Source organism: Perca flavescens, chromosome 12, assembly GCF_004354835.1.
Source record: "Perca flavescens isolate YP-PL-M2 chromosome 12, PFLA_1.0, whole genome shotgun sequence".
Classification (NCBI taxonomy): Eukaryota; Metazoa; Chordata; class Actinopteri; order Perciformes; family Percidae; genus Perca; species Perca flavescens.
In genome coordinates this window covers 29748738-29761273 of record NC_041342.1, presented here as the reverse complement: position 1 = coordinate 29761273, position 12536 = coordinate 29748738, and the positions used below count along the sequence as shown (strand labels likewise).

Genomic DNA, 12536 nt, shown 5'->3' with positions numbered 1-12536 from the left:
ACAAGTTAATTGATTGACATTAATGTCATGACCACAAGAGACAGAAAATCCTAAATGTCAAAACCTGCAAAATCATGGGATAGGGTGCAGTAAGTGGCATGCTGCAAATTAAATCTGTGTTATTATTGATATTTAAATGTTTCGATCCACTTAACTTAATCCTTCATCCAAATAATAGGGGCAAATAAAGACAGAGATTGCACAAACTTCTGATTTTATTTAAGTAGCCAATATCACTCCAAGCTAATGATTTAAAACGTTCTGGTACAAAGTGTCATGAGACTATGAGTAATGCATCTTAAGTTACATTAAAAAGACCGGAGTAACCCCAGCCTCAGACTTTCTTACCAGTTCTAGTCACTGACATCCTCACTCATCTACACACCTGTTCCCACTTTCGTCAGTAGCCCTGCCTGGCCTTCCCTGCCTACTATCTCACCTGTTTTCCCTTTTACTCATTAGTGCTGCATTACATATAGTAGTAGTACCCCTATCACCCTCTATCCTGTGACATAGCATCACATGTAGCATCGCTACAAACCACATGATTTGTCAAATGTGTCTGGGTGGCAGCAAGAAAGTAAATACAAGACTGTCATGTGTTCTGAACTGGTCAATATTTCTCCCATCTGCATGGTCAAACCTGCTCATTTAATACATTTTCCAGGCATTGTTTTGCAAGCAACGTTATTACATGTACTCTGTCCACCAAGACTCTGCTCTTCTGGCGTCAGTCTCTAACTTTAATGGAGTAGTTTTACACACTTAAACAAAAACACCCACACACAACAAACACACTCCTGTAACGGCAGCAAGGTGTGGACCGAGTAAATGTGCATTCAAAGTGAGGACCACAATACTACAATACTTAGACACAAATGCATGCTACATGTCAACACTAGATGGCTCCCTTATTTCATTTACCCCTCAGTTTGTGTAACTGTATCTTACCAACAGAGACAAGGACATACAGAGCGCTGGAGCTCTGGTACATTTACTTCAAACTTAGTTCCGTTTGAGGATAAAGTCTTAGGCATTAAAAAAAGTTGTATTCTTTGTGAAACACTTCTGGCTTTATTGTGTTAAAACACTACACTTCAATATTGATTCAATTCAATTTTATTTAGAGTATCAAATCATAACAAGAGTTATCTCGAGACACTTTAGTTAGAGTAGGTCTAGACCACACTATATCATTTACAAAGCCCCAACAATTCTTATAATTCCCCCAAGAGCAAGCAGTGACAACAGTGGCGAGGAAAAACTCCCTCTTGGGAAGAAACCTCGGACAGACCCAGGCTCTTGGTAGGCGGTGTCTGACGGTGCCGGTTGGGGGTGTGATGAACAGTGGCAATAATAGTCACTTTAAAGATAATGGAATAGTGACTTCAAATGATAGTTGTAGTAGTTCATGTCATATCAGGGCGCTGCAGGGCGTTACAGGATGTAGCGTGGCACAGAAGAGCATGGATGGACGTAGCAGGAAGCAGCAGGGTTCAGCAGGACGCAGCAGGACACTGCAGGGCACCGCAGAGCCTGGTAGGGAGTGCAGCAGGACCACGGCGATAGCTGCAACCAAGATCTTGGTGCCAACGTACTCCAAGGTAATATGCTGCGTGAGAAAAAATCTAAGCACAAGGACTCCGGGGAGTAAACTCCTCAGAGCCAGGTTAGTAACAAGCATCCCGTGGGATGGGATGCACACATCCCAACAGTAGACAGCAGTCAGCACTTTCCCAGTTTGTAGAGGCAGAGATGTACTGTATACTGCTGAGGACAGGGACACCAACACACCAAAAATGTTAGCCCACTAAGTCCTAAATATTCAAAAGCATATCTCTTCCTGCTGCATACTGTATTACTCTGGTTAGAGCAAAAAGAAGCAGGTGAAGCGGAAAATATTACAAATATATTGTATTGCACTGATGTATTTTTTTGAGATGGGACTTCTTTTAAGTACGTTAAAAAATAAAACATTTTGTTGCTGTGTTGCTGTCCCAGTCCTCAGCAGTGTATCTCTGCTTCTACAAGTTGAGAGAGGTAATACACTGCCTAGGCATGATTATCTCATACAACCCCATTTCATAAATATCCCTTTAACATAGTAATTGACAGAACCAATCACTTAGGACACATTGTGCAATGAATATCTTCAAACTTGAGACTTACGAAGCTGACCTTGATTGAAATGTAGTAAAGTGAAGGTTTTTTGTGTTTAGAGAGGAGAGCTGCTGAAGCTGTTGTGAGAAAATATGGGGATCAAGAAGCTCCACCACCAAAATCGAGTACTCCGGACAAGGCCAAGTGGTTGGACTCCGTTGTTTGGGTTTCAGTCAGTGCAGCAGGGGAGTTGACCACTGTGAACACTGTTGTTGGAGAGTTCAGCTAGTCAAACTCATACATCTCTGGCAGGTGAAGCATGTTGGGCAGAGGCAGTCACTGGAGTCTGTGTGTAAGAAGCCTCCATCATACCTGTCTGTAAGGTAGACATTTCCATTAAGTGTATGTGTGTGAATAGCCTCCATTGTCCATGTCTTTGAGATGAAATGCTTCATCATATATCTTAAAGCTATATTGCGTAGTTTCTGTCGCCCCCATGAGGAATTCTAAGTAATGACAACAGAACTGTCGGCGCGTCCACATTATACAAGCCTTCCGTGATCGCGCCCCCACCCCTCCTCCACACTATTGCTTGTAACCAAGGATGACACGGAGGATTTTCACTTGATTTCCTGCATGCGAAAGTCATCGGACGACACAATCTTCTGACCGTAGCCATACTGAGAAATCCAGAGAGAGTTGTGTGGAGCTGGTAGTCTTAATTAGCTTTGTATCAACAAGCAATGGCTTGAATTTAACCAACGTTCATTAATATAAAAAGTTACACAATAAAGCTGTTAAAAGGAAAAGTTTAACTTTGTATTTATTTTGGTATTCAAATCAGGTTTAATGTGATTTTCAATTATAGCTTTGGGTTGTAATTTAATGAATGAATGTTTCTTATTTTATAGAAACTTGGTGCACATGGTGTCATGGACAGCCCCGCCTTTAGCTATTAGAGGCAGGTAATGTGGTTCTCCATAAAATGTTTGGGCAGCTGAAGCCATCGTAAAAATATAATGTTTCGACCACAGTTGTTTATGACATTAATGGATTTTTTTTCGTTTTTGTTTCTTTATGAAGGTACTTTTAAAAAAAAAGTTTTTTTGAGTTGGAGCTGAGAAAAACAAAAGAGCCATGCCTAAATCAGTAAACTGTGCCCTTGGTTTTGTAATCTGTTTTGAAGCTTTACAACACAGAGGGCACAGTTTTATAAACTGTATTCACAGTGGGGCTTCACACACATTCATGCATAAATTTGCAAGGCTTGTACTGATACTTTTCAGTGGGTGGGTAGATGTCACTTACCTTACATGGCAGCTTCGTGAGAATCGCAGGATCACGTATCACACGGAAATCAATCGTGTTAGGCTCCAACCTTTTTGTATGAACTACCAACTTACAGGGCAATTCCGGCACAAAATGAACCTAGGGGTTAATAACACATGGGTACCGAGTCGACCGTTCTCTGGGATATGTTTTCATACTAATCAAATGTGACCAGTTTTAGCCAAAACCGCTAATAAGCTTATAACGCTAGATGTCGGGGGCACGCAAAAGTAAAAATAAATCTCTATTTCTACACCACTAACAAGGCTCAAAATAGCACCGCACTTCCACTGTAGCATAATGAGGGTCCTTACATGGAAACCGAAGCATTGACAACTTTGTAAATGGACAAACAGTTTATTTAAAAGATAGCCTTGATTATAAAGACAGTACCGTTCGGTATACAGGCAGGCCCTTCCCATCTTGGGAAAACGGTCATGACCAGTCGAACGGCAAATGCCGTGTAACCAGTAACCAGTAACATAGCTCAAGCACGGCGTTCATCATTCGACTGGTCATGACTGTTTTCCCAAGATGGCGCCTGCCTGTATACCAAACGGTACTGTCTTTAATAAACATATCCCAGAGAACAGTTGACCCCTAGGTTCATTTTGCGCCGGAATTGTCCTTTAAATCTTTTTGTTATGTATTGTCCTCCCCGAGGTGTCGGAACTTCCACTAGACAGCCAGTCAAACTCAGTAAACAACACAGGAGTCAGATGTAGCGTTTTAGCTTTGTATTTTATTCCAGACTGCATGTGGTTATGAATCAGAAGTGAAACTTAAAAAATAGCAAAATACAGCACAATTAACAAGATGTCCTCTATACAAAGTTGTACAATATATTGTAGTACAGTACGTTGTATTTACTGAAATAAAAAACAAGCAAACCACACTTTACAGTTGTATTTATGTTGTTTGAATGACATGCGTAACTGTATGCGGAAGCCAATAACTAGCATACATTCTATCAACACCAAAAATATATGTCAATATCTTAATGTAAACTGCTAAATATACATAAAAACAACTTACAAGCAATGCCTCCCTTGGAAGAACAACCAGATGGCCCTAGATTGACATCCGCACTACTGTCACAGAATTTTAGCCTTCCATTCATAGCCTGTAAAAATAATGGAAGTAGTAGCAGTGACGTGGATCTTTTTTCTGGAGATGGACACTCCTCAACCCACTCCTCCATTGTCAGGTCACCCAGCTTAAACTTGAATCCAAGTGATCACTTGAATCTGAACTTATTATCACTTCAAACACATTTCTGAACATAGTGTTCTTATTGGTGACATTCTCACACAGGATACACACGTTGTTTGCACAATCTAAGAATCTTGCTCACACAATTTAAAGGCATAATCCAAATGTAAACAACTTGTACACTATAATTGTAGATGTAAATACACAGCAGTAAACTGCAACTTTTATAAATTGTGTTCTCAACATTCTGCAACAGCCAGGCAACACCAAGATCACTTATTGGACAATGTGGAATGGAAGGAAGTAGAAAATGGTGTCCGGATGAAAGCAAAATTGACAATTTCGGACCCGGCAGCTCAGGCTTCTTCCCTTCCACTCTCTGTGTGTTGCCTTTCTCAAAATCCCTTCAGAAAACCACAACAAATCTTGGATCTAGCAAACCACACGCTGAAAATGGCAAGTTTTCAAGAAATTTGATTTACAGGGAATATGTTTACGGTATTTACTCTCTAACTGAGATGTTTTGGGACCGATTGGTGGGATTGTTATACACACAGCGATACACCGGTAAGAGAAAATGACGTTTTATCATTTATTGAGCTAATTTAAATAGTTCACATTACTGTATCATGTTAACTTCATGTAATATTGTATGTGGCGTTTTCTTTTGCAAGGTGCAAATGTTCCGCCAAAAACAAGTTCCTTCCCGAGACCATTTAGCAGAGCCACGGTCGCTGCATCCAGAGCTCAGTGCCGCCCAGGACGATTGTGATTGGTTTTATGAAATGCAAAGTCTCCTATTCCAGAATGTATGTGTGGAAGAGCCAGACCTTACTCCACAGCGCTGTGGAGATAGGTCTGGCAATGTGAGACTAGCATGGTGTAAACTGACAACAGCAGAGCCAACATGTGAACGGCATTTCATGTTGATACAACTGAGTCAAAAGAGGTGAAAGTCAGAGAGAGCAGAGTGCAGAGGGGGAATTAAAAAAGGAAACGATGATTTCAAAGATGGGAAACAGAGGGAGAGAAAAATGAAGGAGGTGGCAGAGAGAGAGAGAGAGAGAGAGAGAGAGAGAGAGAGAGAGATGAGACAGAGAGCTCTCCCAGAGGAGTTTAAGGCACAGAGGGAGCTTACTGCTGACAGAGAGACAGTGGGAGAAAGACAGGGAATAATACAGTGATCACTGCCGCAAACGTAGGGACAGTCCTGTGGTACAGAGGTACCACGGTCGGGAAAGGGACGAAGAAGAAAGGACAGAAGCAAAGAGAAAGACTGACTGGAGAACAGCATTGTGCAATGTAAGGCAGAAACAACAGATGAGCACAGGTCATTAAGAGGGTAGAAGAGGGACTAAAGAGACAAACTTGACGAAAGAAAAAAATTGACAACTTGACAAAACTAAGATACCATCACACGCACACACACACACACACACACACACACACACACACGCACTTCAGAAGAACATCCACACACTGAAACTGCAAGGACTCTGGTACCAAAAGGAATAGGACAGTTGGATGACAAAACCTGAAAGATGCTAAATAATTCTTCAATACTCCTCAATACATAAGAGGGAGGAATAAGAGACAAAAGAGAAGCAGGCAAGAAACAAAAAGGGACAGAAAGAAGAGCAGTAAGAGGAGAAAAAAGAAGAAGAAGAAGAAGAAGAAGAAGCACACAGAAGAAAAGAGGGACTTGCGAACGAGAGACCCAGACTAACTCTGGAGTATCTAACCAGTGCTCTGCTCAGCCCAGCAGGGAAGATGTCCAAGTCCTCCCCACGCCTGGGTCGACCCGGATCAGCGGGGTCTAAGAGCCCCAGCTTGAGAAAGGATCCACAGAGTAATCGCTCATGCATGCTGCGGATTGGAGAAAGACTGATGAGGGCAGGCAGTGAGGGAAACCTGGTCCAGAGACCCATACCAGCCCAGAGCCAGAGCCAGGCGTCCGCCGATGGATTAGGGCACGGATCGAATGGACAGACACAACCTCCAGCCCTGGAGGACAAACCCCCTGAGCAGACAGGAAATAACTCCAGCAAAGGTAAGGTCCATCTCTTTAAAAAAAACATACTTAACCTAACATAATGCTTTACGTTAGATAACCAAAGACAGCGTAACATAACCTGAGTTGCAGTGATATATATATATATATATATACATATATATATATATATATATACTGTATCTGTAATGTCTTTAATCCTGTTCAAAGAGCTTTCTACATATTTAAGTGACTTTTTAGTTCCCCAGAAGAGGACTTACCTGAAGTGTTATGTCATATAAAGAAAACCATGTTATCGTGTCAGTATCTGCTGTGTCAGGAACATTTGAACAGTCCCTCTTATTTCCCAGCATAAGCAATACTCTTAAAAGTCGAATGCAGTTCACGACTAACACAGGAATGCCTCTTACATGTTTCAGAAAAACAGACAAAGTGACCGAATTCTTCACCGAAACTGGCTCTGCTTGTTGTCAAATTTAGATATGATTAATCGCAGTGACTGCTAAACACGGCAGTAAAGCGATACATTGTGTAACTAAATCGATGAGCAGCGGAACGTATCTTATCTTCATGGCCATTTGCAGCAAATACCACTAAGATCATCAGCCCTGTGAAACACCAACATGTTTACGACAAGTTTAAGTTCTCTGCTGTTTCGATGTGAACGTTGTTAAAATGTTTTTTTTCTGGACTGAACTGCTAATGCTGGATTAATGCAAAGGCAGAAAAATGGGAGAACCTCCTGTAAGACAATGCTGTCAATAACCACATACACATTACTAGTGTAAAGCTTCCTTTAAAATAAGCTGGATGGTGTTCAGATGTAGGTTAACTGCCAGCGATAGTGGATTTGTAGCCACTTTGCCACAGATTTACTGACACAGTTCTTTCTGCCGCGTGGGATTATATTATTGCTGATCTCTCTGACTTGGAATCAAAACCGAGAGGCTGATAGGATGGTTTGTCCCACTCGGTCTGTACGAAATGATGTGAACGCAGCATAATGACCAGAGGAAATGTGAAATGCATGTGACATTTCAAACAATGGACTTAGCTGGCATTTACACATTGTCTATTCATGCTGCCTGCCTCAGACTAGTCCTTTTTTCAGGCATATATTTAACATACAAATACTCAAATTAGGGAGACAAATATGAACTCTGTCTCACGTGCTTAGCAATGTTAATATATGCATATTCCAAACTGCAGTTAGAGTTAGAGAAAAGTGGAGAGGGATTTAATGTGTGTCCTCAGTGTGCTCAAAGTGCTGCTGCTGCTGCTGCTGCTGGATTAGTTTCTGCGATGCTGTCAGAGTTCATGCATGAACTGTGATCCATTACAGTGTCAGTGTGTCAGTCCAGCAGTAGGACAACTCCACTGCCCTGCCGTTGACTGCTTCTTTGCAGAAGCCCCTTTACATTACCGTACTGTCCATATACATATACATGCAGTAATACATACATATAGAGCCCGACTGACTGGGGACTGTTATCCCATCACTGATATGTCAACGGAGAATAAAAAATTCAGACAATTGTCTGTTACATTTTACTTGAAGGTATCTACTTAAGAGTGACACGACACTGTCATGAACATGTCGTAAACATTATAAACAAGTCATAAACGTTTATGACATAAAGCTTCTTTTAGTAAGTGCCATTCGGGTTTTGTCATGACAAGTTATGGTTATGGTTAGGCTTAGGGTTCATGTGTCATGACTGTCATGACACTGTCATGTGTTCATGACAGTGTCATGTCACTGACAAGTGACCCAATTGTCTGTATACTAGAGAGCACTAAGTTTATGAGTTTGAAAGTTTATTTTTGCATTGAAAAAACTTCCTGCTCAGTAAATAAGATCACAATTCTTTATTAAAATATATAAATATACACATTCCCAGAGTTAGATAAGTCAATACATACCCTTCTCATCTCCGTGCGTGTCGTAACTCTCTCTGACGCACCCACCGCTAGCCTAGCTTAGCACATATCCTGGAGGTAGCCGGCTCCATCTAGCCTACTGCTCCCAATAAGTGACAAAATAACACCAACATTTTCCTATTTACATGTTGTGATTTGTATAGTCACAGGGTGTACAAATAACAAGGTCACATGAGACACAGCCATCTTCTAACCGTATACATACTGGGAACTATATTCTCAGAAGGCTCACTGCTACTTCTGCTACTTGGGCGGAGTGATTTGCTCGCAGCACCTCAGAAGCGCCTTGGTGAGGAGCAGAGAGTTCTCCTGGAGTTCTGCGAGCAAATCACTCCGCCCAAGTAGCAGAAGTTGCAGTGCTTTGCCTTTCCCATCAGTAATGGCAAGGTACAAAAGCTTTTAATAGTGAAACACATCCAAATAATGGCATTGATAAGACCATAGGTATGCCAAAAAAAATATAGACATACCCAATGTACAGTTCTGTGTTTTTACCCATTCAAATATTTGCTGTTTTAAACTGAGCATCTGCACAACATACAGGTATTGTTTCTTTTCGAGGTTATCTGCTCTCTAACAAACAAACCACTGTGAGATCTACAGTAGCAGCTCAGGATTTACCTCGTTGTTATTCACAGGAAATAATCCCGCTCTCCTTGATGCAGTCAGCTATCATGAGTCATTTGAGCCTACAGCAATGTGTGTGTGTGTGTGTGTGTGTGTGTGTGTGTGTGTGTGTGTGTGTGTGTGTGTGTGTGTGTGTGTGTGTGTGTGTGTGTGTGTGTGTGTGTGAGAGAGATAAATAGACACAAATATAGACTATATGTAACCCTTTATAATGAGGCTACATGTCCAGGTCATATGTTAATGCATTACTACATGTAGGAATCCAAATGAATTAATGTTTGAATTAATGCATGGCCTGTCATGGTCAGTGCTAATACGGAGTAAGTGACTATATTACATGATAGTGACTTCATGCGGAGTACTTCCGAGTTAGTACATAAATGCTATAATTGTGCACCCTTGAATAAGGTCATGGTGTGATATAAATACAGTCATGATTCACACAAAAAAAATAACTTAATTAAAAAGAAGCATTTGCTTTACTTATTCAATATGACATTTTGAGCTGAGCACAATTTATCAGTACAGTATGGAATAAAGTACATTAAAAAAAAGAAAGAAACCCAAGTAAGTTTGAGATTGATCAAGGTGTTTTCTTCTTCTTATATTATATAGTAAGAATATAGTAAGTGTATATATATACTATATATCAATTATTATTATTATTTCTGCACAAACACAAACATTTTGAATTTTTGACATATATGTTATCTTACTAGTACAAGTTACTTTTTATTGTTGTATTTTTTTCCTGCAGCAGGGTCCCAAACTGGATAATGTCACTGAAATTACCAGTTGTCCAATTTCATTATATATTTGTAGTTCTCACCATTATGCATAGACTTTTACATTTTGACTTAGTAGAAGGGTGAGGGTTATGTTTTTGTTTTTTCTTTGCTTAAGGGATGATGGTGTGACCTTTTTGAAAGAGCAAGGGGGATATCTAAATTGCAAAATTCATGAAAGAACCATCAGGGCTTCATTTGTTTCATCAAACTCAACCAGTAGAACCAATATGTCATCTTAAAGATACAGAAATGTAGGTTGTTTCTAGTGATTAAAATGTATCTCAAAACAGCAATTCATCACTTGCCGACCTGCACCCACCTTCATTGTATTCTGTTTCTTAACAGAAAGTGAACTACACGTTTTCCTCCCATCCCAGAATGCTGTGTGGACTAGCCAGACCCTCCTCCACATCGCTGTGGAGGAAGGTCTGGCAATGCAAGACTACCAGTGAACTAATTGGCACACCTGCCTGTCCTTTTAAAGACATTCAAAGCACAATAAGTTTTTACAGTCGCATATTAACAAAATCTGCAGGTTGCTGAGCTACATTTCCAGTGGCATAATTACATTGCGGACAATTCTCTGTTTTGAGTCAAACACTCCTGCACATTGCAGTTCCCCTTCACCACCAACCCCCTCCATTTCAGCTGCCCGAGGTTGGAGATCAGTGCAACAATAAAGTGAGACGTTGGCATCACAGCCCATTTCAGCGATGAAGGCTAAAAAGTTCTCCTGCCAAGTCAAAAAGTATCTGTGCTCCAGTCAGCTTACGCTCCTGTGTCCTGGGAAAAAAGAAACCTCATTATTTCATCCAGCGCATGCTACAGTTAGGCAGCGAGGGGGAGGGAGGGCATGAGATTAATGAACACTTGTCAGTGTTGTTGCAGTTGCTTGTTTGCTGATAGGACTCAATGTCCAAGGTTAGTGTCTAGAATAGAGTCACGTACCTAAAAAATGTGATGGTTTCATTGCAACTTTTTTCCTCCCAGGACATCAAGTTGTCCCTTCCATTTGTAGACATTTATGCACACAAACAAGTTTGTGCTCCGTATCGCCCAACCACGTCTAAAGCAAGCAATAGTTCATTCCTGTTCCAAATAAACACACTTAAAAGTGGTCTCAGGTTTGTTAATAGGGAGTAGCTGTGGATAAAAATGATTAGCAGGCGTCAGTAACCAGCAAAACCAGCAAAATAGCACAATCTCTCCTGTACGCCATGCTTTATTCGCCAAACATTTTTGATTATCTTTCGTCTCGTTTATCAGTGTGGTGGCCTGACACTGTTTCTTGTTTCCTTACATAAAACACATTGATCCGTCATGTAATCGATATATCACCATAGATACCAAGTATACAAAACTGAATCACTTAACATTTATGAACAACCCTAACTTATGTCCAAGTGCATCTACTTTTGAACTTAACATATCTATCTAAGAACTACACTTCCAATTGTTCTCCAAGAACTCCTGTTAGGGACTGTACTTAACAGTCAGAACATTAGTATAGCAGCATACTAATTGTAAGAGCCAACCAGTGCCCTTGGTATAAATAGGAACCAATCTTTGGTTCCTCAGGTGCTACCCTGAAGCACATACAGTTTTTGGCCACACACACACACAAGAAGTTTTGATGGAAATAAATGGAACCAATGGTTTTAACTGCAAATATGACTTGGACTTTCATTGATCAAAAAAAGAGTGTGTCAAATACTCTACCCATGGAACAGCACCTCAGGGGCTTAAGGCTTGGGCTTAGCCTCTACACTTATATTTGCTACCTAAAGATATAGTAGAGTATTAGCGTCCTGAGCAGAGAATGAAGTCACACACCCTCTGTGTGTTGTAATCAGAGCTTCTCTGTTCTTTGTAGGTATTTCACAGATTTGGGTACAGTCCGTGAGAGCCGTGTGGAGGCAATCCCTGCCCGCTGCTTTGTTTCGTTTTCAGTATTTCGAGTACAGCCCCTTTTTTAATGAAGTACAAATACTTTCCTGTAGACTCAGAAATGGTCTAATTCCTCATTTACCCTCTTGGGTTTGAAGTGCCCAGTTTAAAATCCAGAATGCCTCCCTCTTCAGAAGAAACTTCTCCAAATCCCCTCCTCTCTTTGACAAACATAGCTTCTCAATTCCCATGTATTTCAGGGAAAAGACTGGGTGATTTAATTCCAAAACAAATGTGCTGCAAAAGAAGAGAGCTTAAATTTCAGTTCAATTTAAATTTACTTAAGCTTGTATGGAGTCCCAATGTTGTGACTGTGTTTGTGTGTGAAGAGATGAGTAATACAAGTTCACACGCAGAGTTGTGTGCGTACAGTATTCAGTTAGATTTCAACCGGTTGGTGGTTTTTCTGTCCAGTCATACATTCCTCTGCGGGGAGTTGGAGTCCAGCAGTATTGTCCTGTCTTGTCCCAGTGGATTACAGCCCGCTGCTGATTAGTTACATTCCCTCTCCTATCATCACATTCCGTCCTTTGACTATAAATGAAGCTAATCTCTTCGTGCTCGCCACTTCAAAAGCTGCA

The 12536-nt window shown here is 40.8% G+C and overlaps 1 protein-coding gene across 1 annotated transcript in view; it reads left to right on the top strand.

Annotated features, from left to right (window-relative positions):
- The first annotated feature begins 5697 nt into the window (after positions 1 to 5697).
- si:ch211-207d6.2 (sickle tail protein) overlaps positions 5698 to 12536 on the top strand; it is an 88959-nt gene continuing 82120 nt past the window's right edge. Inside the window, exon 1 of the mRNA XM_028594355.1 lies at positions 5698 to 6691. Coding sequence (XP_028450156.1) covers positions 6412 to 6691 — 280 coding nt within the window. The 5' untranslated portion in view covers positions 5698 to 6411. The remainder of the gene's footprint in view (positions 6692 to 12536) is intronic.